At 37.2% G+C, this 26885-nt stretch overlaps 2 protein-coding genes across 2 annotated transcripts; both read right to left on the bottom strand.

Annotated features, from left to right (window-relative positions):
• Positions 1 to 1967: 1967 nt before the first annotated feature.
• Positions 1968 to 11535, bottom strand: LOC146762107 (DNA topoisomerase 2-beta-like). Its single transcript, XM_085539264.1, has 13 exons — positions 11400 to 11535; positions 10460 to 10581; positions 9508 to 9656; positions 8699 to 8930; positions 7945 to 8079; positions 7275 to 7475; positions 6408 to 6603; positions 6189 to 6280; positions 5588 to 5743; positions 5340 to 5423; positions 4201 to 4344; positions 3594 to 3738; positions 1968 to 2119 (listed from the first exon to the last, which is right to left on the bottom strand). Exons 1-13 carry the CDS (start codon positions 11533 to 11535, stop codon positions 1983 to 1985), a joined length of 1929 nt encoding a protein of 642 aa, XP_085395390.1. The 3' UTR covers positions 1968 to 1982.
• A 3869-nt stretch (positions 11536 to 15404) lies between these two features.
• On the bottom strand, positions 15405 to 25567 carry LOC146762106 (DNA topoisomerase 2-beta-like). Its single transcript, XM_085539263.1, has 16 exons — positions 25551 to 25567; positions 25104 to 25191; positions 24894 to 25008; positions 23954 to 24075; positions 23002 to 23150; positions 22202 to 22433; positions 21472 to 21606; positions 20809 to 21009; positions 19945 to 20140; positions 19726 to 19817; positions 19126 to 19281; positions 18878 to 18961; positions 17739 to 17882; positions 17268 to 17412; positions 15697 to 15794; positions 15405 to 15488 (listed from the first exon to the last, which is right to left on the bottom strand). The coding sequence occupies exons 1-16, from the start codon at positions 25565 to 25567 to the stop codon at positions 15420 to 15422; spliced, it is 2043 nt and encodes a 680-aa protein (XP_085395389.1). The 3' UTR covers positions 15405 to 15419.
• Positions 25568 to 26885: the final 1318 nt, after the last annotated feature.

Genomic DNA, 26885 nt, shown 5'->3' with positions numbered 1-26885 from the left:
TCTTCTTTAAGGTGCGGAACGTGTCATTACGCTGAAAATGGAAATTCCTGGATCCATGCCGCCTCTTATTCAAGAAATGTTGGAGAACTCTGAAGGACACGAACCACTGACACCAACCTCAAATGGAAACACTGCAGAACACAGCCCGAGTATCTCACCTAGCTCGGTGGATAACAGCAGTGTCAGTCAGTCCCCTATGGTGCAATAAGACATTTTCCAGCTACTTCAGACATTCCTAACACCTTATGTACAGGGATGAAAAGCAAGAAAAAACATTTTTACTGCTGCTTACTTTCTGGACTTAATATATATCTATATATGTATATATATAGATAGATAAAAACTCAACAAGGACCAAGACATTTTCATATGTATCGATATATACTCCTTGCTGTTTAAACTCTTTCAAATAGAAAACCTTTTGAAACTCTAAATCAGCCATTTCATGCAAAAAGAAAAGAAAAAAAGAAAAAAAGAAAGAAAAAAAGAAAAAGAAAATAAAAATAGTTAAGCTTCTGTTTTCTGAACATTCAAGACTGCATGGTGACAAGACAGATCTCAGACTTTCAATTCTGGTTGCATTTCTGATGACTTTGTACATACAGATGTATGGCTGTACTTTCTGAACTGGATGTTTGGTGCTTTCCTTTTGTCTCTTGTACCTAAAACGATCAAGACACCAACCAGATGAAACGAACCTACTGTACACATCCAGAAAAGAAAATTTCAAGGACCGTCTGATTAGTTAATATGAAAACTACTCTTGGATGCCCTCAGTTTGCATCTCCTTCCTTGAAAAAAGTACATGAAAATCCCTGCACTCGCAGAAAAGACATCGGTGTCAGCATTAACTGCCAGATCAGTTATTCAGATGTCATTGGTTCCACTGTTAAAGTCACTTTAAAATTGAAAAAGTGGTTTAGTACCTGGCTGGTGACATACCTACACCATTAACTACTGCATTTCTACAGCAATGATAGCCTCCAAGGCAGCAACACTTCTCAGTGTTACCATGTTTTTGTTTACTTATTCACAAGCCATTAGGGAAACTTCATGGGATGATAACCAGCCGACTCATGTACAGCATTTGAATGGGTGAGTCCAGGGTATTTCCTTAAGAGTCGACCGCCAGGAACGAGCTGGGCTACGCGGCCTTCCAGGTGCTAGGGAAGTACAGACAGGACGTCCAGAAACACGAGGAGAGAATCTGCCTTCTTGGCCTTGTTAAATCACCATGAAGCAGAGTGAAAACTGTGGTAGAATGGTTAACAGATTTAAAGTGTCAGTTTCTTAGGTTTCATTTAAAGCACTAGTGGATTTTATTATTTTTTTTTTTTTTATATATTCTAGCAAGTCTGTGATGTACTTTCACTGGCTCTGTTTGTACATTGAGATTGTTTAACAATGCTTTCTATGTTCATATACTGTTTACCTTTTTCCATGGAGTCTCCTGGCAAAGAATAAAATATATTTATTTTAAAAAAGCACCCGTGTGGCAGTCGGTCCCTCCGCCACAATGTTACACACACACACACAAGACGGAGAGTTTTCCATTTTTTAATGTTTAAACTTTATTTAAAAAAGCAGATTTGCTGTTTGCAACTATAACAATTAAAATGTGCTCTAGCACCGCTGTCTAGAATATATCTAAGAGCCAGTCATCATCATCTTCATCAGACTCTGGAAAATAATTTTCTTCTTTTCTAGCCCGACCTGTCCGGGGCCTCGGGGCAGTTTAGGAGGCAAAGCCAGACTGGAAGATTTCCTCATTAGAATTCTGTTCGGAATTGGCATTCTTAGATTTCTTTGAAAAAGAAAAGACAAATCCTTTGTGAAGCTCTGTGTGTTTTGCATCGTGACATTCAGTCCTGAAGAAAGTCTTCTCCAACAGCTCTAACATAAGCACAGCTACACCCCGGTTACTACATCAGCACCCCGCCATAAGAACATGCATCTTTTACTGAATGCGAAGAACCACTAGGTTATTTTGACAAGTGGAAAGGACCATTGAGAGGACTGACCTTGCATGGTGTTGATTCAGGTGCCTTCTTCCCAGGGTTGTATTCCCCTTCATCTTCTGAGCCAGATGCTTTCCTTTTCTTTGCCTCTCTCCCTTCTCCTAGGTGAGAGAACATAATTTCAATAAAACATCAGAGTTCAGCTTGCTGGAAAAAACAGCAGGGACATTGATACATCTTATTATGTCTGCGTGTAAAGTTGAAGTTCTTTACAGTTCAAGCTTCTTCTCAACAGGCAGAAAATACAACATAACAGTTGATTTTCTCAGTTTTATCTCTCTTTTTTATGCTACTTCTGGAGTTCACTGGAAACACCAGTGAACTCTTTCTGACAAAAAAAAAAAAGGATGAGCCTCCTACACTTGAGGAATAAACAGGAATCCTTACAGAATTTCTATTACTGCTACACAGCCTATCTTGCCATCTTTAAAACACAGCTTTTGTATTGCTCCGAAAGCAATGCCTCCTATTTATTCACATGGAAATTACAACGAATACAAAGAGCTCAATAACAGCATTCAGTAGTGTTTTCATTATCTATGCATTTTCATCGTTGATGAACAAGAGCCTACATGCTGTGCTGGTAAAAATCTGCCCCAGCAGAGGCAACTCACTGTCACTGTGAGCACTGCTGAAATGCACCCCCCACTGCCTCACTTTGCTCACTGTTTGGTGCCCATAAACATTCAGCAACTGTCAGTTAATGTCAGTGGGAGCAATTTTTCCACATAGAAGAATTCATTTTCATCCCTTTCCTTCACCTGCACTTCCACATCAGACACCACTTTGTCAGACTGCCCCTCTGCTGCCACCTGTGACATTACAATGAAATGGAATGGAATACTGCTGGCAAGGTTCAACCTCTGCTGCCACACCACCACTGCCCACCTCTGATATCGTGGGCCAACAAAATAAAACAAGAGGCATTGGTCTCAGGGCAGCCCTCCTACATTCACACCACCGAGAAGTAATGCACTCCACATGTTGGAAGACAAACCAACCTTTAACAAAACCCTCTGCTTTGCTACTGGCCTGTGTGTAATCTGCCAGCCCTGAATACCTTAAGGAGCATGTAAAAAGCTCCAGATAGCAGGAATGTGGACACTGGTAAGTACTCAAGCTTTCATCTGTGATACTGCTAAGGAAATGTCTTCAGAATGATGAGCGTCTCCAGAATCTTTTTGGCTGTGTTGCCTTTAACTGCTCCCTGCTGGAGAATCACTGTACTGCTTTGTGTGATGGATGATACCTACTGAGTAGTCTAAGTATCATGGCCTGATAATATTAAAAACAAAGCTTTCTTTGGCATCAAGGAGAAGATCCGGCAGCCTTTTAGATAGATCTTGAGAGTGAAGAACTGATACTTAGGTGGGAACTCAGGGACCATATTTGAAAACAACAAATTGGTCTCTATAGATATCACTATTAGAAGACAAAAGAACTATATAAGCATAAAGAAAATCAGATGAAATACTTATTGTGGTATATTTCCCTTCTCATAATGTCTTAAAAATACAATTAATGCAAAATTAGTACTCATTCAAACTTAATGATGACAGTGTAAGGATATCTCACCAGGCTCCTCCTTCTCTTTCTTTATTTTACGGATTTTAGCTGCTAAGGCTGCCGTATTCACTAAGTGATCCCAACCACTCTCAGCTTTCACAGCACCAAATTCTTCATCATATTCCATTTTTATTACAACAGAATCAGCACCACCCTAAAAATATTAACAAGTTGGTCAAAATAAAATTTTACTGCAATACAATTTTTAGAAGAGAATAAATTAGACTATTATATTGAAAATTTAAATAGTATTGGAAGGAGAAAAAACAACAACAAAAACACTCCAGCAATAAGTAGTTATAACAAGTTGGTCAAAATAAAATTTTACTGCAATACAATTTTTAGAAGAGAATAAATTAGACTATTATATTGAAAATTTAAATAGTATTGGAAGGAGAAAAAACAACAACAAAAACACTCCAGCAATAAGTAGTTATAACAGGCTTTCAAATATAAAATGAGTCCAGCATTAATTTCTTTACACATTGAGTTAGGAAAACATCATACATACATACAGTACTAATGGGGTCTAGTGGGGTCTAGTCTTTGGATCTGCATTATCAGCAAAGAAAAATACAGCAGTTAAATAATGTAACTGTATTAACCGCTAGTTTACCATTTTCCTTTTCAGCAGTTTTCTGCTGGCATCAACGTTCATGGCTGATGTAAGCCGTGGAACTATTCCTCTTCCATCTTCAACTTTTATTGGTTTGTCAGTCATGCCAGCCAGAATGTCGTTCCTTTCCTGTATTTCTACTTTCTAACAAACAACCAGGGGCAGGAGGGAAACATGTTCGTTTTCAGTAAAGGCAAAATGGAACATGGTGCTTTTTCAGTATTTATTAACATGGAGCAGAAGACTGCCTTTATTTGTCAGCTGAATTATAACACACATTTTACTAATGGAAAATCAGTCACTTAATTTTGGTGAGTTCTTCCCTATTTCATGTGGTTAAAAACTACACTTTTTTTCAAGCCCAAACAAATGAAAACTTTTGGACACTTTGGAATATCTTCCTTTCATCAAGTTTCTCTTCCTCACTTGTATCTCCAGGAACTGATATAACTTTTCAGTCCTTCAGTGTTTAAAGCAAGCAGTGAGCTTTCAGAGTAAGTTTTATAACGCACATTTTCCAGTCCTTTCCAGTTTTTTATTACAGAAGTTGAGGTTTCAGCGCAGAATACTTCTAATTGCGTCTGCACCATGAACGTGCAGAGAAATAAACATCTTATTTGTATTATCCTATGTTACTCCAAAAGATTACATCAGCCATTTTCAGGAAACACTGAAGGTTGAGGCTCAGCAAGTTACCCACCAATACGCCTTTACTTTTTGCCAGAGACAGTAATAAGGCAAGGTAAAAGCCTTTTGTCTAGCACTTCCTGTCTACATGCTTTGTTCCCAGATTTGTGGCTTTGAATTTGATAATGCTTACTGCTTCCCAACTGGTTAGATCACTTAGAATTGCAAGTTCCTACTCCCAGTTTTTTTGTCATTTGGAAACAAATTTCTTCCTGGTAGTTTTTCTTTCACTGACTTGGAAAAAGAACTGTACTGTACAGATGCAAGAGACAATCCCTGAGGACCACAAATAGGAAGTCAACTACCCAAAAAGATTTCCCACTTGCCCCTATATTTGGAGATTAATCTGTTTGGGTTTTTTTTCCTTGTTTTCTTTCTTTCTTTTTGGTTTGTTTGTTTGTATATTTTGCTTATTTTTAATATATATTTTTAGAAATATTTGTAAAACATACTTCAAGCTCTTCAACAAAAGCTGCTAAGTCTTCTTTCCAGAGATCCGATGGGGATTTCCTTTCAAGGTCAATTAGTTCTCTCTCCTAAAATGTGAAAGTAGCATATAAATATAAGTTTATAAGTTATGTGTCAGCTGAATCATCAGCTACAAGTAACTTAGTACATACTATCTGAACTGAACATTCACAATTGGGCACATCAGTAATTATTAAAGCATTTCAGAATAAGCCTCTCACAGCACACCAACCTTTGAATCTCTCTGCTTCATGAGCTCTTCCACTTCCTCATTTGTGAGTGACCACGGAGACATGTTTAAGATGTAGTTAAAATCAGGGCCAGAAGTCGATCCAGAAGCAGAGGAAGCATCATCATTTGGGTTTTGTGGGTCTTCCTCTTCTGCTGCCTAAAGTGAAATATTCGGAATTAGATATATGATTAATCTTAGATGTGTTAATGAACAACAGCAATTCCCCAAAATACCCTGATGGATTACTAAGGTGTTTCCTCATGGATTCAGTAACAAGAAATTTTTACTTGTCTTTTCCAAAAAGCCATGTTCCTATCAAAGTGCTAGAAAAACCCTGAACGTATCAACTTCTCATTCTCATCCTTTATATTATCTAGTTGTCTTCTTAGAATTATCTATGATGAATACCACCATTATGCAACAATATTTGTATGAAAATTTGTGTTTGTAAGAATGAAAGCCAATGATAAGTAGCAATGAATAATCTTGTTAAAGTGTTGTGTCATAAATTAATCAGACTGCTACAAAAACATACATCTTGATAAATGAATATCACTTATAACAACAGCATCAAACATATCCAGAGATTTCTGATCATCACCTTTTCCTGAGCTTCTTTCCAAGCTTTAACTGGATCGGATTCATAGCCCCTCTGAACCAACATTTGAATCAAGTCTCTCTTTGATCTATTCTCTACAACACAAACAAATAAACAAAATCAATGCTGTGAAAGCCAATGTCTTACATACAAATACATTTTACTACGTTTAAATCACTTCCAGATTTCCTCCCAGTTCTATTTTAGAGAGTGTTTACTCACCTATGGTAATTTTCCCTTGTATCTTCTCTAGAACGAAGCGAGCTTGGTTGTTTAGCTTTGTAGATTCAGCACCCAACATTCCCGCAAGCCATTCCTTACGTAAACTATAATAATGTAATCGCAAATCAAAGAACTCCTTCAAAATGTCTTGTACAGTTTCATACTTCTTTAAACATCCCATATGATCAAAAAGCACCTAAAAAAGAGATAACATATGGCTTGAAAGAGATTTCTTAACTCAAGATTTTTAATCTTCGGGTATGAGTTTATTTCTATAGCACTCACATGCACACTATATGAAGAATAGCCTTTGTAGACTGAGAGCTCAAACCTTCCTCTGGGACTATGCAGCACACTCAAGAGGATGCATAATAGACTCAAATAGGCGTCTAACTTTTTAATATGTTTACACAAGGACAGATTGCTTCCTACACAAATACAAGCCTTACAGAGAGATTCTAGCAGTAGTCCCTACACTTATGGAACCTGTGAAAATTACAGTCACCTCGATCTGGTGCATTTGCTTTTCAAAAATAATCTACACAATAGATTGAGCAAGGCCATTTTCAACACACGCATGTGTGTATTTTTGTTTGTGACAATGTTTGAAAGTAGTACCTGCCATAAAAAGACTAGAATTCTAGACAGTTACAGTGAAGTTTCAAAATTCAAGTAGCCCAACATGATCAAAAAAGCAAGACTTGCATTATCTCCAAGACAATTGAATTCAAACAGTTCACAATTACTTTTTGTCAGCAGCGAATACGAAGAAGAGATTTGTTCAGTCGTGCCAAATTCACTACAAAAACATTCAAGTTTACAACAAGCAACTGTATGTATTCTAATAGTCAAACAGAAAAAAGTTACCATAGAATTACAAGTAAGACTTGTTTGAAGCTTAAAGACTTTGTGCAATCCAGCAGCTTCTGCCTGTGCAAGTTTTTCTTCTGTCATCTTCACAACAAATTTCACAGTCGTATCAGTGTGGTATTCCTTGTAGTCAGAAATTAATGCTGGAGTTTTTTCAGTTCCATTCAACATGGGTTCCAGAACCTGTTCTTTGTACACCTATTAAGAAAAAGATAGCAAAAAACCAGAAACACTTATTCCAACTTCTTTAAATTCCTAATTCTTTAAAACAAGCTCACAACCAAGCTAAGATTTCAACTTGGGTACCACAGGTGAAACCAGTGATAATTTACAAAACCAATATAGCCTAAAAACTAAAGCTGGGTTTAGAAAAAACATAAGAGCTGTTCTACAAGGTCAAGAAAGTCTACTTAAAAAAAAAAAAGAGGGGGGGTGTGGGGTGGAGGAGGGTATTATTCATTAACTCAGCAGAAGCAGCATTTATTCTTCGTAGTATGGGCAGTAGATGAGATGGTACAAGTAGAACACTCTTCTACAAAGGCAAAGAAAAGAACGAAACCGTGTTTCTTTCCAAGTATATAAAACGATCAGAAGAGGACTAAAATGTTCTCCTGCATGTAGGATAAAACTGTTTAATATAGAGCTTTTTTTCTTCACTGTAACTTACCTGGGTCCATGTCCTTACAGGTAGCTCTGTAATTTCCACAGTGTTTCTGTCCACCACAGATATTTCACCTCTGACCACATACTGGTTTTGACCAAGTTCCTGAATGGATCCTTTGAAGTTTTTGTAGTTTGGAAGCTGAAATTGTAACAAAAATCAGTGGAATGCTAAGAAACTTCGTTGTAAGATAGAGAATATATTTTTTTTCCCATGCACCCTACAGCTCTCACTTTATACTGTGCTAATCTCATGCTGGTAATAATCTCATGTCATAGTAAAAACATTACCAAAAAAAGTCCAAAAAATACGCATGTGCAAGTGACAGAAGCAATTACCTTATTACCTAAAGAGTAGGTACATAATTAAGAAGATGTAGCTGAATCCAGGAAAATGGTATTTGTCTTTCTTTGGTTTATTGTCCAACTTTCTACTCTAATGCAAAATCTTTCTACTCTAATGAAAAATTACTATCTTTAGGACTTGAAACTTCCAAGTCTTACTGTCAACAGAGAACAGAAAGTCCTCTGAAATAACTGGAAATACACAAATTGCACTGTTTCTTTTCTTCAAGATGAACTTCTCCACATCAGTTTCCAACAGTCAACTAAGGCTCCCATGCAAAATTACCAGACAATTCAACCAATTCAACTACTTCAATAATCAAGCATTCATGGAGTTATATGAATACATTTCCTAAGCACAAAATTAGATTTGATTACCAAATGTAGAAAATGCTAGTGTATATTATTATTTTTACCATGGGATGAGGATCTAAGCCATCCAGCATTCGTCTGACGTTGTTTACAATCTCTCTGGTATCATAGTTTGGAAGTTTGCAAGCCCATCCAGTACCGATTCCTTCAGCTCCATTTACTAAAACCATAGGAATGATGGGCATATACCATTCAGGCTCTACACGTTGGTTGTCATCATAAAGGAATTTCAGCAAGTTGTCATCCACGGGTGGAAAAAGAAGCCTGGCTAAAGGGCTTTAAAAAAGAAAGAAAATAAAAAGCCGTTTAACTGGAGTCCCACTAGTTTCAAGTCTCAGTGCTTTAACCCTCAGTGTGCCCAAATATGACCTATTTTTTTCATGTATTCTACTCTTTGCCATTCTGAAGCTGAAATTACAGTGTACACACCTCCTGAGAAAACAAAGTTCTTCCCAATGGAATGGCACACTAATAACAGATGATGTCTGCTTCCTTCCCAATTATACATGTATATAACACTCTAACAACTGATCACACAGCACACAGACCTAAGTCTACAGCATTTTCAATCTTCATCTTTATAATTCAGAGTTTAATTCCTTGAATGCTACATTTTCTACAGCAGTTCTATGCAGAGAAAATCTCTGCAGAAAACTCAAGATGAAAAACCACACTTACAAACATAAGGCAAAATTTGAGCACTAACAGCTATCAAAACAGACTAATCCTCTCCTATTCCTTTCACATAAAAAAATAAAAATAAAATAAAATAAATCCTTTACTGTTGTGAATGGGCTACTTTGATAATAAAGCTTTTCAAAAGCTTAATGTAAACCGTTGACAATATGTTTACCTTAGCATAGTGGAAATACAGCGAGGGCTGGCAGCATCCTCTCCACCGTGAAGCCTGGTACCAAACTGACCAATAGGTTGTAGAAGATTAACATTGTTACTTCCAACGAAGTTCTGAGCCAAGTTGACAATAGTCATCATTAATGCTTGCTGCAAGAAAATACATGTTCACAGATATAAACATTAGAAGTACACTCTTTCCTAATCAGTCAAGAATGCAGATTTTTAATGCCCAGGAATTCAGTGACTAACCTGACCTCAATTTCAAAGAAGTCAAGTTGAGCTAGAGAAAGGAACATAGCCTCTTACTAGAGCTACTGGCAAAGCATAATGCTCCCTCTTTCGTAGCCACATTGCCTCCCTGAATTAAATGTCCTTGTGCTCAATGCTTAGAAAAACCCAAAGTTTTCTCAGTTTTTTTAACGCATATTTCTGGAGTAATTAAAGGGGCAAAAAATGATTGCATCTGCTTTCTCATGCACAAACTACTTCTCACTGCATTCAAAGGCAAAGATGAAAAGATGGAAAGGGAATGAATTGATATTCCAGATAAATATAAACAAAAAAGAGATAGAAGCAACCATTCTTTCAATACTGTATCAGGTACTGGAGAACACTGTACCCTTCTTACCTTAAGAGACTCTAATTTTTGTTCAACACCAAAAATTTCCATTGCACATAGTTAATATGATTGAGAATCTGGAAGAAGCTTACTATGTCATTATTTACTTACCATTTCTCCATAACCCATAAACTATTTGGAATACCATCATGCTTAAATAATTGGACATTATGGAAATATATTTTCTTTTTAAAGTATTTACTGCTCAGCTGAAACATTTTAAAATGAAATCTGTAATTAGTAGATTGAGTCAAAAGATTTGGAATTTTAATACAGTAAACATTGTACACAGGCTACAAATTCTCACAACTTTTCTACTCTTCGTACTCACCTCCCCATTGTGATAAGCTGACATTTCAGCAACGGAACCAGCCAGCTGAGCAACCTTTACTTCACGTTTATCATTTCTCTTAAAGCAAGTGAACAAAACCTTGCGCTGCTCTGGTTTTAAACCTAGTAAGAAGAAGATCCCATTTTCAACACATAAGAAAGCATTGGTTTGTAAGAAAAAAAAAACCAACTTGATTTTGTTATATTCTCATTTCAAAATTCTGGAAAGAAACTTAAACTTTAGAGGGAAATAAATGCATAATGTAATTTTAACAAAATAAATTATTTTCAATTATTTTAAAATAATAGAAATACTAGTAGAAATGAATATTTTAACAAAAAGTTGTCCGAAGAATGGAAACTTAACCCTTTAAGCCAGTAGCACACACACTATTCTAATAAGTATAATTTCATCCTAAATGTACCTCTGCAAGTCAAGAGTTGTTTCTTTCCAGTATAGTGAGCAAAATCTTTTTCCTAAGAATCAACACAAATCCAGCAGTGACATCTGTGATTGTAGCTTACACTGATTTTAAAGCACTCTGAAATTTAACTATTTCTGATAAAACAAAAATACATGCTATTTCTATCCCTTCTAGATCTTTTACAGTTTTAAGAAGCCATTCTCTTTATCGTTTAGGTACACTTGATGTACCTGTACACTTGAACTACACCATCTTTGTGGAAGGGACCATATAACTTGTCTGCATATCATCCAGTTTGGAAACTGGAGATAAATGCTTTTTCCATTTTGTCTTATGAAACCTCAAGGTCTTTGTACAATATCTTAGTAAGCATATTTATACTGAGAAAAGTACAGGCAGAAATTTCTTTTCATGCTTTCTGCAGACATATATATATTGGCTTTCAAACCAAATCACAAGTTTAAAAAAACAATAAAAGAGAACATTCCAACAAATCATAATAAACTGTCAGCTTACCATCAACAAGGGAGGGAATAGATCTTTCATCGTCTGAATTTGATAAAAGGATCAACTCCTTGTTAATGAAGTCATTGTAGGTCAAATATTTTGTCTCTGTACCATATAAATATTGCTGTAAAAAACCCACAGACATTATTCACTCAAATTACAAACACCTTGTTACATTAAATCTCATCCACAAGATTTGTTACTATTGTTTAGGACTCACTTCCGGAAGGCCATGTAGTCGACGCTGTCGCCTGTCCTCCATGAATTTTGTTAACCACTCTTCAATCAACAATCTTCTTACTGAACGCCTGAAAAAATTTCAGTTTCATAATATTATAAGTGTAGATATATTTGTATAAACATATAAACTGATATGTTTGTACAAGCATCTGGAAACCGGAGCACATGAAGTTCTGCACAAATGTGCACAAGAACTTCTTTACAGTGAGGGTGACAGAGAACAGGAACAGGCTGCTCAGGGGGGTTGTGGAGTCTGGAGATATTAAAGACCTGCCTGGACGCCTACCTGTGCGACCTGGTGTAGAGAACTATCTGATCAAGTACTCAGTATTTAAATAGATAAACCATGTGATTAATGCTTACATTTGTGCAGCAGTACCGGCTTGTGACCTACTGGACACTCCCACAGAAGGTTTTTCTAACTCACATCGCTCTCACTGACATCATTTAAATACTACTTTGAAAATCTGCATGCAGTTTTAAGGTTGGGCTCACCACTTATATCATCAATACATCAATACCACTTATATCATCAATACAAGTATCTGAAGGTATTAGAAAAGATACTCCATTCCTGTTATCCTCTCCATTTCAGCTCCACTCCATGTCAGCCACAGAATGCCGGTAATCTGTAGCTGTTCCTGCGTGGCTAGAACAAGGCCTCAGAGGAAACTGACTGAAATTTTAACTACTTTGGGAAAAGTCTGAGAGTTATTGAGGTACTACTTCTTTTATCATGGAGTGAAAGACAGAGCTACCATTATTTCAAGCGCTCTCCTGCATAAGAGAAGGGGATAAAGTAATATCACCCCGTTCAGCTTCAGCTTGGCTGCCTTTGTGAGCAAAGCTCAACAGTTTGAAAAGTCAGAATGTTAACAGTTTTTGGCTCAAAGCTTGCTCAGCGGCAGCCACCTGAGATATAACCCGCTCAACAAACTTTTGGAGTTAATGGTTAATTACCTTGAGCGCAGTGTAAGAGGATTGGATTGGCTGTTCCTCCTGATCAGCAAAAAGCCAGTAGCTCAACAGCTGAGCTCAACAGCTACCTGTCAGTGACGACAGAGCACAATGCCCCCGGTAACTAGGCTAAGCAGGAGTTACCCAACAAACAGCTGTTGCCCCGGTAACAGAAAGGATGCAATGGAGGTACCCCTCTGCCCAACAGCATATTAGTGGGATAGTACTGACCAACTTGCTGCCTCCCTGCAGACCAACAAGACGCCGCTGGATCCCTGATGGGGACTATCCTTGCTCTGTAAATCATTTTCTAGAATTTTTCTCTTTTCTCGCCAACTTTCCCATCTTCCCATCTGTCGCTTAGAAGTTGTAATAAATCTATTGGAAAATATTGACTTTGTTTGCTGCCTTCATCTTTTTCTGGGTATATATATATATGTGTATGGATCCATCTCCTCCAACAACTGGAGTGAGACACAGACCTCTGAAGGCTTCAGCTTAAGCTTTTTAAAAGCACGTCTAAAATCCTACAGTTTCATTCTGTGTCCTTTCCATGTGTCTATATAATTCCTAGACCAATTGAGTGACAAATGACCAGAAGCATTACTAGGAAAATAAGTCCTTACAAACGCTGAAGAATGTGAAATAATATTTTTCTTGTCATGAGACCTGGTAGGGCCTACAATCTTAAACCCCATTATGCTTGAAGTTGAGCTTGGGGCTTGGACTATAGCTTGCAGCAGCAAAAATATGGATGGGAATACAAATGAAGTTTCTGTTAACAGCATTAGGAGTAGTCAGCAGCTCTTCGCTGAGTAATAGACGACTGATTTCATACAGAATTGTCAGGATACCATTTTAGACAATCAGTATCAGTCTTAACAAGTTATTGTGCCTCAGACATAATTTAAACTAATACAGACCATTCTGTACATAAATAGGCCAACTTCATACAGCCATGGCATGTATATTAATAGCACCATACTGTGGGGCTTATTCTATCCCTAAACTAGTATCACTTACTGGCTTGTATTCAGGGTATTCCAGATTAATTTTATAACTTTGTTTAATCCTACATACAACAGCCTGCAAAGCCATCTCTACTTAAGAACGCCTGCTGTTGTTGCACTTGGGAAGTACTGAACAGTCCTTTAACTTCAGTTACATCAGATGTAAACAGGGTTTCTGTGTAATTCTGTGATTAACTGGATCAAAACACCTGCAACCCACGGAGAAGGCAGCTTCGCCAAAGTATCCCTTTGGCTGAGTTTCTTCTTTTATAAGACAAGGGCTTGTTGACTTCTGGTCCTTACTCCACAGTTTGCAGTGAGCCAGTATTTACTTCTGGCATTGCACTGCACCTGCTTAGCACGGAGCCCCCAACCTCTTGCCCTCCTGCAGGCTTTGCAGATCCCATCCATGTCAGGAACTGGGAAGTACGTTCTAATTTATAACGCCTTCCAAGTGATCTTCGTTGCCTTTAATTTCTCAGCATCATTTGGTACGACTTTGGTTCCTTCTGGGAAAAGACGCAGTTCATCTAATTTACTGTACTGTGCTGTTGGCTGCTGTGAGCACCATTTAAAATCAATTTGTTAAGGAGAGCTCATCTTGCATTATTTTCTAAAAAGAAAATAAAAATAGTTAAGCTTCTGTTTTCTGAACATTCAAGACTGCATGGTGACAAGACAGATCTCAGACTTTCAATTCTGGTTGCATTTCTGATGACTTTGTACATACAGATGTATGGCTGTACTTTCTGTACTGGATGTTTGGTGCTTTCCTTTTGTCTCTTGTACCTAAAACGTTCAAGACACCAACCAGATGAAACGAACCTACTGTACACATCCAGAAAAGGGAATTTCAAGGACCATCTGATTAGTTAATATGAAAACTACTCTTGGATGCCCTCAGTTTGCATCTCCTTCCTTGTAAAAAGTACACGAAAATCCCTGCACTCGCAGAAAAGACATCGGTGTCAGCGTTAACTGCCAGATCAGTTATTCAGATGTCATTGGTTCCACTGTTAACGTCACTTTAAAATTGAAAAAGTGGTTTATTACCTGGCTGGTGACATACCTACACCATTAACTACTGCATTTCTACAGCAATGATAGCCTCCAAGGCAGCAATACTTCTCAGTGTTACCATTTTTTTGTTTACTTATTCACAAGCCATTAGGGAAACTTCATGGGATGATAACCAGCCGACTCATGTACAGCTTTCGAATGGGTGAGTCCAGGGTATTTCCTTAAGAGTCGACCGCCGGGAACGAGCTGGGCTACGCGGCCTTCCAGGTGCTAGGGAAGTACTGACAGGACGTCCAGAAACACGAGGAGAGAATCTGCCTTCTTGGCCTTGTTAAATCACCATGAAGCAGAGTGAAAACTGTGGTAGAATGGTTAACAGATTTAACGTGTCAGTTTCTTAGGTTTCATTTAAAGCACTAGTGGATTTTATTTTATTTTTTTTTTTATATATTCTAGCAAGTCTGTGATGTACTTTCACTGGCTCTGTTTCTACATTGAGATTGTTTAACAATGCTTTCTATGTTCATATACTGTTTACCTTTTTCCATGGAGTCTCCTGGCAAAGAATAAAATATATTTATTTTAAAAAAGCACCCGTGTGGCAGTCGGTCCCTCCGCCACAATGTTACATACACACACACAAAACGGAGAGTTTTCCATTTTTTAATATTTAAACTTTATTTAAAAAAGCAGATTTGCTGTTTGCAACTATAACAATTAAAATGTCATCATCATCTTCCTCAGACTCTGCAAAATAATTTTCTTCTTTTCCTGCCCGACCTGTCCAGGGCTTCGGGGCAGTTTAGGAGGCACAGCCAGACTGGAAGATTTCCTCATTAGAATCCTGTTCGGAATTGGCTTTCTTAGATTTCTTTGAAAAAGAAAAGACAAATCCTTTGTGAAGCTCTGTGTGTTTTGCATCGTGACATTCAGTCCTGAAGAAAGTCTTCTCTAACATAAGCACAGCTACACCCCGGTTACTACATCAGCACCCCGCCATAAGAACATGCATCTTTTACTGAATGCGAAGAACCACTAGGTTATTTTTACAAGTGGAAAGGACCATTGAGAGGACTGACCTTGCATGGTGTTGATTCAGGTGCCTTCTTTCCAGGGTTGTATTCCCCTTCATCTTCTGACCCAGATGCTTTCCTTTTCTTTGCCTCTCTCCCTTCTCCTAGGTGAGAGAACATAATTTCAATAAAACATCAGAGTTCATCTTGCTGGAAAAAACAGCAGGGACATTGCTACATCTTATTATGTCTGCGTGTAAAGTTGAAGTTCACTTTACAGTTCAAGCTTCTTCTCAACAGGCAGAAAATACAACATAACAGTTGATTTTCTCAGTTTTATCTCTCTTTTTTATGCTACTTCTGGAGTTCACTGGAAACACCAGTGAACTCTTTCTGACCAAAAAAAAAGGATGAGCCTCCTACACTTGAGGAATAAACAGGAATCCTTACAGAATTTCTATTACTGCTACACAGCCTATCTTGCCATCTTTAAAACACAGCTTTTGTATTGCTCCGAAAGCAATGCCTCCTATTTATTCACATGGAAATTACAACGAATACAAAGAGCTCAATAACAGCATTCAATAGTGTTTTCATTATCTATGCATTTTCTTCGTTGATGAACAAGAGCCTACGTGCTGTGCTGGTAAAAATCTGCCCCAGCAGAGGCAACCCACTGTCACTGTGAGCACTGCTGAAATGCACCCCCCACTGCCTCACTTTGCTCACTGTTTGGTGCCCATAAACATTCAGCAACTGTCAGTTAATGTCAGTGGGAGCAATTTTTCCACATAGAAGAATTCATTTCCATCCCTTTCCTTCACCTGCACTTTCACATCAGACACCACTTTGTCAGACTGCCCCTCTGCTGCCACCTGTTACATTACAATGAAATGGAATGGAATACTGCTGGCAAGGTTCAACCTCTGCTGCCACACCACCACCGTCCACCTCTGATATCGTGGGCCAACAAAATAAAACAAGAGGCATTGGTCTCGGAGCAGCCCTCCTACATTCACACCACGGAGAAGTAATGAACTCCACATGTTGGAAGACAAACCAACCTTTAACAAAACCCTCTGCTTTGCTACTGGCCTGTGTGCAATCTGCCAGCCCTGAATACCTTAAGGAGCATGTATAAAGCTCCAGATAGCAGGAATGTGGACACTGGTAAGTACTCAAGCTTTCATCTGTGATACTGCTAAGGAAATGTCTTCAGAATGATGAGCATCTCCAGAATCCTTTTGGCTGTGTTGCCTTTAACTGCTCCCTGCTGGAGAATCACTGTACTGCTTTGTGTGATAGATGATACCTACTAAGTAGTCTAAGTATCATGGCCTGCTAATATTAAAAACAAAGCTTTCTTTGGCATCAAGGAGAAGCTCCGGCAGCATTTAGATAGATCTTGAGAGTGAAGAACTGATACTTAGGTGGGAACTCAGGGACCATATTTGAAAACAACAAATTGGTCTCTATAGATATCACTATTAGAAGACAAAAGAACTATATTAGCATAAAGAAAATCAGATGAAATACTTATTGTGGTATATTTCCCTTCTCATAATTTCTTAAAAATACAATTAATGCAAAATTAGTACTCATTCAAACTTAATGATGACCGTGTAAGGATATCTCACCAGGCTCCTCCTTCTCTTTCTTTACTTTACGGATTTTAGCTGCTGAGGCTGCCGTATTCACTAAGTGATCCCAACCACGCTCAGCTTTCACAGCACCAAATTCTTCATCATATTCCATTTTTATTACAACAGAATCAGCACCACCCTAAAAATATTAACAAGTTGGTCAAAATAAAATTTTACTGCAATACAATTTTTAGAAGAGAATAAATTGGACTATTATATTGAAAATTTAAATAGTATTGGAAGGAGAAAAAACAACAACAAAAACACTCCAGCAATAAGTAGTTATAACAGGCTTTCAAATATAAAATAAGTCCAGCATTAATTTCTTTACACATTGAGTTAGGAAAACATCATACATACATACAGTACTAATGGGGTCTAGTGGGGTCTAGTCTTTGGATCTGCATTATCAGCAAAGAAAAATACAGCAGTTAAATAATGTAACTGTATTAACCGCTGGTTTACCATTTTCCTTTTCAGCAGTTTTCTGCTGGCATCAACGTTCATGGCCGATGTAAGCCGTGGAACTATTCCTCTTCCATCTTCAACTTTTATTGGTTTGTCAGTCATGCCAGCCAGAATGTCGTTCCTTTCCTGTATTTCTACTTTCTAACAAACAACCAGGGGCAGGAGGGAAACATGTTCGTTTTCAGTAAAGGCAAAATGGAACATGGTGCTTTTTCAGTATTTATTAACATGGAGCAGAAGACTGCCCTTAATTGTCAGCTGAATTATAACGCACATTTTACTAATGGAAAATCAGTCACTTAATTTTGGTGAGTTCTTCCCTACTTGATGTGGTTAAAAACTACACTTCTTTTCAAGCCCAAACAAATGAAAACTTTTGGACACTTTGGAAGATCTTCCTTTCATCAAGTTTCTCTTCCTCACTTGTATCTCCAGGAACTGATATAAGTTTTCAGTCCTTCAGTGTTTAAAGCAAGCAGTGAGCTTTCAGAGTAAGTTTTATAAGGCACATTTTCCAGTCCTTTCCAGTTTTTTATTACAGAAGTTGAGGTTTCAGCGCAGAATACTTCTAATTGCATCTGCACCATGAACGTGCAGAGAAATAAACATCTTATTTGTATTATCCTGTGTTACTCCAAAAGATTACATCAGCCATTTTCAGGAAACACTGAAGGTTGAGGCTCAGCAAGTTACCCACCAATACGCCTTTACTTTTTGCCAGAGACAGTAATAAGGCAAGGTAAAAGCCTTTTGTCTAGCACTTCCTGTCTACATGCTTTGTTCCCAGATTTGTGGCTTTGAATTTGATAATGCTTACTGCTTCCCAACTGGTTAGATCACTTAGAATTGCTAGTTCCTACTCCCAGTTTTTTTGTCATTTGGAAACAAATTTCTTCCTGGTAGTTTTTCTTTCACCGACTTGGAAAAAGAACTGTACTGTACAGATGCAAGAGACAATCCCTGAGGACAACAAATAGGAAGTCAACTACCCAAAAAGATTTCCCACTTGCCCCTATATTTGGAGATTAATCTGTTTGGTTTTTTTTTCCTTGTTTTCTTTCTTTCTTTTTGGTTTGTTTGTTTGTATATTTTGCTTATTTTTAATATATATTTTTAGAAATATTTGTAAAACATACTTCAAGCTCTTCAACAAAAGCTGCTAAGTCTTCTTTCCAGAGATCCGATGGGGATTTCCTTTCAAGGTCAATTAGTTCTCTCTCCTAAAATGTGAAAGTAGCATATAAATATAAGTTTATAAGTTATGTGTCAGCTGAATCATCAGCTACAAGTAACTTAGTACATACTATCTGAACTGAACATTCACAATTGGGCACATCAGTAATTATTAAAGCATTTCAGAATAAGCTTCTCACAGCACATCAACCTTTGAATCTCTCTGCTTCATGAGCTCTTCCACTTCCTCATTTGTGAGTGACCACGGAGACATGTTTAAGATGTAGTTAAAATCAGGGCCAGAAGTCGATCCAGAAGCAGAGGAAGCATCATCATTTGGGTTTTGTGGGTCTTCCTCTTCTGCTGCCTAAAGTGAAATATTCAGAATTAGATATATGATTAATCTTAGCTGTGTTAATGAACAACAGCAATTCCCCAAAATACCCTGATGGATTACTAAGGTGTTTCCTCATGGATTCAGTAACAAGAAATTTTTACTTGTCTTTTCCAAAAAGCCATGTTCCTGTCAAAGTCCTATAAAAACCCTGAACGTATGAACTTCTCATTTTCAACCTATATATATCTAGTTGTCTTCTTAGAATTATCTATGATGAATACCACCATTATGCAACAATATTTGTATGAAAATTTGTGTTTGTAAGAATGAAAGCCAATGAAAAGTAGTAATGAATAATCTTGTTAAAGTGTTGTGTCATAAATTAATCAGACTACTACAAAAACATACATATTGATAAATGAATATCATTTGTAACAACAGCATCAAACATATCCAGAGATTTCTGATCATCACCTTTTCCTGCGCTTCTTTCCAAGCTTTAACTGGATCGGATTCATAGCCCCTCTGAACCAACATTTGAATCAAGTCTCTCTTTGATCTATTCTCTACAACACAAACAAACAAACAAAATCAATGCTGTGAAAGCCAATGTCTTACATACAAATACATTTTACTACGTTTAAATCACTTCCAGATTTCCTCCCAGTTCTATTTTAGAGAGTGTTTACTCACCTATGGTAATTTTCCCTTGTATCTTCTCTAGAACGAAGCGAGCTTGGTTGTTTAGCTTTGTAGATTCAGCACCCAACATTCCCGCAAGCCATTCCTTACGTAAACTATAATAATGTAATCGCAAATCAAAGAACTCCTTCAAAATGTCTTGTACAGTTTCATACTTCTTTAAACATCCCATATGATCAAAAAGCACCTAAAAAAGAGATAACATATGGCTTGAGAGAGATTTCTTAACTCAAGATTTTTAATCTTCCTGTATAAGTTCATTTCTATAGCTCTCACATGCACACTATATGAAGAATAGCCTTTGTAGACTGATAGCTCAAACCTTCCTCTGGGACTATGCAGCAAATTCAAGAGGATGCATAATAGACTCACATAGGCATCTAACTTTTTAACATGTTTACACTAGGACAGATTGCTTCCTACACAAATACAAGCCTTACAGAGAGATTCTAGCAGTAGTCCCTACACTTATGGAACCTGTGAAAATTAGTCACCTCGATCTGGTGCATTTGCTTTTCAAAAATAATCTACACAATTGATTGAGCAAGGCTATTTTCAACACACACAAGTGTGCATTTTTCTTTGTGACAATGTTTGAAAGTAGTACCTGCCATAAAAAGACTAGAATTCTAGACAGTTACAGTGAAGTTTCAAAATTCAAGTAGCCCAACATGATCAAAAAAGCAAGACTTGCATTATCTCCAAGACAACTGAATTCAAACAGTTCACAATTACTTTTTGTCAGCAGCAAATACGAAGAAGAGATTTGTTCAGTTGTGCCAAATTCACTACAAAAACATTCAAGTTTACAACAAGCAACTGTATGTATTCTAATAGTCAAACAGAAAAAGTTACCATAGAATTACAAGTAAGACTTGTTTGAAGCTTAAAGACTTTGTGCAATCCAGCAGCTTCTGCCTGTGCAAGTTTTTCTTCTGTCATCTTCACAACAAATTTCACAGTCGTATCCGTGTGGTATTCCTTGTAGTCAGAAATTAATGCTGGAGTTTTTTCAGTTCCATTCAACATAGGTTCCAGAACCTGTTCTTTGTACACCTATTAAGAAAAAGATAGCAAAAAACCAGAAACACTTATTCCAACTTCTTTAAATTCCTAATTCTTTAAACCAAGCTCACAACAAAGCTAAGATTTCAACTTGGGTACCACAGGTGAAATATAATAATTACAAATAATTTACAAAACCAATGTAGCCTAAAAATGAATGCAGGGATTAGAAAAAAACGTAAGAGCCATTCTACAAGGTAAAGAAAGTCTACTTAAAAAAAAATAAAGGGGGGGGGGATTATGTATTAACTCAGCAGAAGCAGCATTTATTCTTCGTAGTATGGGCAGTAGATGAGATGGTACAAGTAGAAACCTCTTCTACAAAGGCAAAGAAAAGAATGAAACCGTGTTTCTTTCCAAGTATATAAAACGATCAGAAGTGGACTAAAATGTTCTCCTGCATGTAGGATAAAACTGTTTAATATAGAGCTTTTTTTCTTCACTGTAACTTACCTGGGTCCATGTCCTTACAGGTAGCTCTGTAATTTCTACAGTGTTTCTGTCCACCACAGATATTTCACCTCTGACCACATACTGGTTCTGACCAAGTTCCTGAATGGATCCTTTGAAGTTTTTGTAGTTTGGAAGCTGAAATTGTAACAAAAATCAGTGTAATGCTAAGAAACTTCGTTGTAAGATAGAGAATATATTTTTTTCCCCATGCACCCTACAGCTCTCACTTTATACTGTGCTAATCTCATGCTGGTAATAATCTCATGTCATAGTAAAAACATTACCAAAAAAAGTCCAAAAAATATTACCCTATTACCTAACGAGCAGGTACATAATTAAGAAGATGTAGCTGAATCCAGGAAAATGGTATTTCTCTTTCTTTGGTTTATTGTCCAACTTTCTACTCTAATGCAAAATCTTTCTACTCTAATGAAAAATTACTATCTTTAGGACTAGAAACTTCCAAGTCTTACTGTCAACAGAGAATACAAAGTCCTCTGAAATAACTGGAAATACACAAATTGCACTGTTTCTTTTCTTCAAGATGAACTTCTCCACAGCACTTTCCAACAGTCAAGTAAGGCTTCCATGCAAAATTACCAGACAATTCAACCAATTCAACTACTTCAATAATCAAGCATTCATGGAGTTATATGACTACATTTCCTAAGCACAAAATTAGATTTGATTACCAAATGTAGAAAATGCTAGTGTATATTATTATTTTTACCATGGGATGAGGATCTAAGCCATCCAGCATTCGTCTGACGTTGTTTACAATCTCTCTGGTATCATAGTTTGGAAGTTTGCAAGCCCATCCAGTACCGATTCCTTCAGCTCCGTTTACTAAAACCATAGGAATGATGGGCATATACCATTCAGGCTCTACACGCTGGTTGTCATCAGAAAGGAATTTCAGCAAGTTGTCATCCACGGGTGGAAAAAGAAGCCTGGCTAAAGGGCTTTAAAAAAGAAAGAAAATAAACATCTGTTTAACTGGAGTCCCACTAGTTTCGCGTCTAAGTGCTTTAACCCTCAGTGTGCCCAAATATGACCTATTTTTTTCATGCCTTCTATTCTTTGCCATTCTGAAGCTGAAATTACAATGTACACACCTCCTGAGAAAACAAAGTTCTTCCCAATGGAATGGCACACTAATAACTAATAACAGATGATGTCTGCTTCCTTCCCAATTATACATGTATATAACACACTAACAACTGATCACACAGCACACAGACCTAAGTCTACAGCATTTTCAATCTTCATCTTTATAATTCAGAGTTTAATTCCTTGAATGCTACATTTTCTACAGCAGTTCTATGCAGAGAAAATCTCTGCAGAAAACTCAAGATGAAAAACCACACTTACAAACATAAGGCAAAATTTGAGCACTAACAGCTATCAAAACAGACTCATCCTCTCCTATTCCTTTCACATTAAAAAATAAAAATAAAATAAAATAAATAAAACTACTTTGATAATAAATCTTTTCAAAAGCTTAATGTAAACCGTTGACAATATGTTTACCTTAGCATAGTGGAAATACAGCGAGGGCTGGCAGCATCCTTTCCACCGTGAAGTCTGGTACCAAACTGACCAATAGGTTGTAGAAGATTAACATTGTTACTTCCAACAAAGTTCTGAGCCAAGTTGACAATAGTCATCATTAATGCTTGCTGCAAGAAAATACGTGTTCACAGATATAAACATTAGAAGTACACTCTTTCCTAATCAGTCAAGAACGCAGATTTTTAATGCCCAGGAATTCAGTGACTAACCTGTCCTCAATTTCAAAGAAGTCAAGTTGAGCTAGAGAAAGGAACATAGCCTCTTACTAGAGCTACTGGCAAAGCATAATGCTCCCTCTTTTGTAGCCACATTGCCTCCCTGAATTAAATGTCCTTGTGCTCAATGCTTAGAAAAACCCAAAGTTTTCTCAGTTTTTTTAACGCATATTTCTGGAGTAATTAAAGGGGCAAAAAATGATTGCATCTGCTTTCTCGTGCACAAACTACTTCTCACTGCATTCAAAGGCAAAGATGAAAAGATGGAAAGAGAATGAATTGATATTCCAGATAAATATAAACAAAAAAGAGATAGAAGCAACCATTCTTTCAATACTGTATCAGGTACTGGAGAACACTGTACCCTTCTTACCTTAAGAGACTCTAATTTTTGTTCAACACCAAAAATTTCCATTGCACATAGTTACTATGATTGAGAATCTGGAAGAAGCTTACTATGTCATTATTTACTTACCATTTCTCCATAACCCATAAACTATTTGGAATACTAGCATGCTTAAATAATTGGACATTATGGAAATATATTTTCTTTTTAAAGTATTTACTGCTCAGCTGAAACATTTTAAAATGAAATCTGTAATTAGTAGATTGAGTCAAAAGATTTGGAATTTTAATACAGAAAACATTGTATACAGGCTACAAATTCTCACAACTTTTCTACTCTTCGTACTCACCTCCCCATTGTGATAAGCTGACATTTCAGCAACGGAACCAGCCAGCTGAGCAACCTTTACTTCACGTTTATCATTTCTCTTAAAGCAAGTGAACAAAACCTTGCGCTGCTCTGGTTTTAAACCTAGTAAGAAGAAGATCCCATTTTCAACACATAAGAAAGCATTGGTTTGTAAGAAAAAAAAAACCAACTTGATTTTGCTTTATTCTCATTTCAAAATTCTGGAAAGAAACTTAAACTTTAGAGGGAAATAAATGCATAATGTAATTTTAGCAAAATAAATTATTTTCAATTATTTTAAGATAATAGAAATACTAGTAGAAATGAATATTTTAACAAAAAGTTGTCCGAAGAATGGAAACTTAACCCTTTAAGCCAGTAGCACACACACTATTCTAATAAGTATAATTTCATCCTAAATGTACCTCTGCAAGTCAAGAGTTGTTTCTTTCCAGTAGAGTGAGCAAAATCTTTTTCCTAAGAATCAACACAAATCCAGCAGTGACAACTGGGATTGTAGCTTACACTGATTTTAAAGCACTCTGAAATTTAACTATTTCTGATAAAACAAAAATACATGCTATTTCTATCCCTTCTAGATCTTTTACAGTTTTAAGAAGCCATTCTCTTTATCGTTTAGGTACACTTGATGTACCTGTACACTTGAACTGCACCATCTTTGTGGAAGGGACCATATAACTTGTCTGCATATCATCCAGTTTGGAAACTGGAGATAAATGCTTTTTCCATTTTGTCTTATGAAACCTCAAGGTCTTTGTACAATATCTTAGTAAGCATATTTATACTGAGAAAAGTACAGGCAGAAATTTCTTTTCATGCTTTCTGCAGACATATATATATTGGCTTTCAAACCAAATCACAATTTTAAGAAAACAATAAAAGAGAATATTCCAACAAATCATCATAAACTGTCAGCTTACCATCAACAAGGGAGGGAATAGATCTTTCATCGTCTGAATTTGATAAAAGGATCAACTCCTTGTTAATGAAGTCATTGTAGGTCAAATGTTTTGTCGCTGTACCGTATAAATATTGCTGTAAAAAACCCACAGACATTATTCACTCAATACAAACACCTTGTTACATTTAAATCTCATCCACAAGATTTGTTACTATTGTTTAGGACTCACTTCAGGAAGGCCATGTAGTCGACGCTGTCGCCTGTCCTCCATGAATTTTGTTAACCACTCTTCAATCAACAATCTTCTTACTGAACGCCTGAAAAAATTTCAGTTTCATAATATTAAAAGTGTAGATATATTTGTATAAACATATAAACTGATATGTTTGTACAAACATCTGGAAACCGGAGCACATGAAGTTCTGCACTAATGTGCACAAGAACTTCTTTACAGTGATGGTGACAGAGAACAGGAACAGGCTGCTCAGGGGGGTTGTGGAGTCTGGAGATATTCAAGACCTGCCTGGACGCCTACCTGTGCGACCTGGTGTAGAGAACTATCTGATCAAGTACTCAGTATTTAAATAGATAAACCATGTGATTAATGCTTACATTTGTGCAGCAGTACCGGCTTGTGACCTATTGGACATTCCCACAGAAGGTTTTTCTAACTCACATCGCTCTCACTGACATCATTTAAATACTACTTTGAAAATCTGCATGCAGTTTTAAGGTTGGGCTCACCACTTATATCATCAATACATCAATACCACTTATATCATCAATACAATTATCTGAAGGTATTAGAAAAGATACTCCATTCCTGCTATCCTCTCCATTTCAGCTCCACTCCATGTCAGCCACAGAATGCCGGTAATCTGTAGCTGTTCCTGCGTGGCTAGAACAAGGCCTCAGAGGAAACTGGCTGAAATTTTAACTACTTTGGGAAAAGTCTGAGAGTTACTGAGGTACTACTTCTTTTATCATGGAGTGAAAGACAGAGCTACCATTATTTCAAGCGCTCTCCTGCATAAGAGAAAGGGATAAAGTAATATCACCCCGTTCAGCTTCAGCTTGGCTGCCTTTGTGAGCAAAGCTCAACAGTTTGAAAAGTCAGAATGTTAACAGTTTTTGGCTCAAAGCTTGCTCAGTATATATATACTGAGCAATATATATATATATATATATATATATAACCCGCTCAACAAACTTTTGGAGTTAATGGTTAATTACCTTGAGCGCAGTGTAAGAGGATTGGATTGGCTCTTCCTCCTGATCAGCAAAAAGCCAGTAGCTCAACAGCTGAGCTCAACAGCTACCTGTCAGTGATGACAGAGCACACTGCCCCCGGTAACTAGGCTAAGCAGGAGCTACCCAACAAACAGCTGTTGCCCCGGTAACAGAAAGGATGCAATGGAGGTACCCCTCTGCCCAACAGCATATTAGTGGGATAGCACTGACCAACTTGCTGCCTCCCTGCAGACCAACAAGACGCCGCTGGATCCCTGATGGGGACTATCCTTGCTCTGCAAATCATTTTCTAGAATTTTTCTCTTTTCTCGCCAACTTTCCCATCTTCCCATCTGTCGCTTAGAAGTTGTAATAAATCAATTGGAAAATATTGGCTTTGTTTGCTGCCTTCATCTTTTTCTGGGTATATATATATATGTGTATGGATCCATCTCCTCCAACAACTGGAGTGAGACACAGACCTCTGAAGGCTTCAGCTTAAGCTTTTTAAAAGCACGTCTAAAATCCTACAGTTTCATTCTGTGTCCTTTCCATGTGTCTATATAATTCCTAGACCAATTGAGTGACAAATGACCGGAAGCATTACTAGGAAAATAAGTCCTTACAAACACTGAAGAATGTGAAATAATATTTTTCTTGTCATGAGACCTGGTAGGGCCTACAATCTTCAACCCCATTATGCTTAAAGTTGAGCTTGGGGCTTGGATTATAGCTTGCAGCAGCAAAAATATGGATGGGAATACAAATGAAGTTTCTGTTA

Source organism: Coturnix japonica, chromosome 2, assembly GCF_054131305.1.
Source record: "Coturnix japonica strain WE chromosome 2, WE-NBRP24, whole genome shotgun sequence".
Classification (NCBI taxonomy): Eukaryota; Metazoa; Chordata; class Aves; order Galliformes; family Phasianidae; genus Coturnix; species Coturnix japonica.
This window is presented reverse-complemented; position numbering and strand designations above follow the sequence as displayed.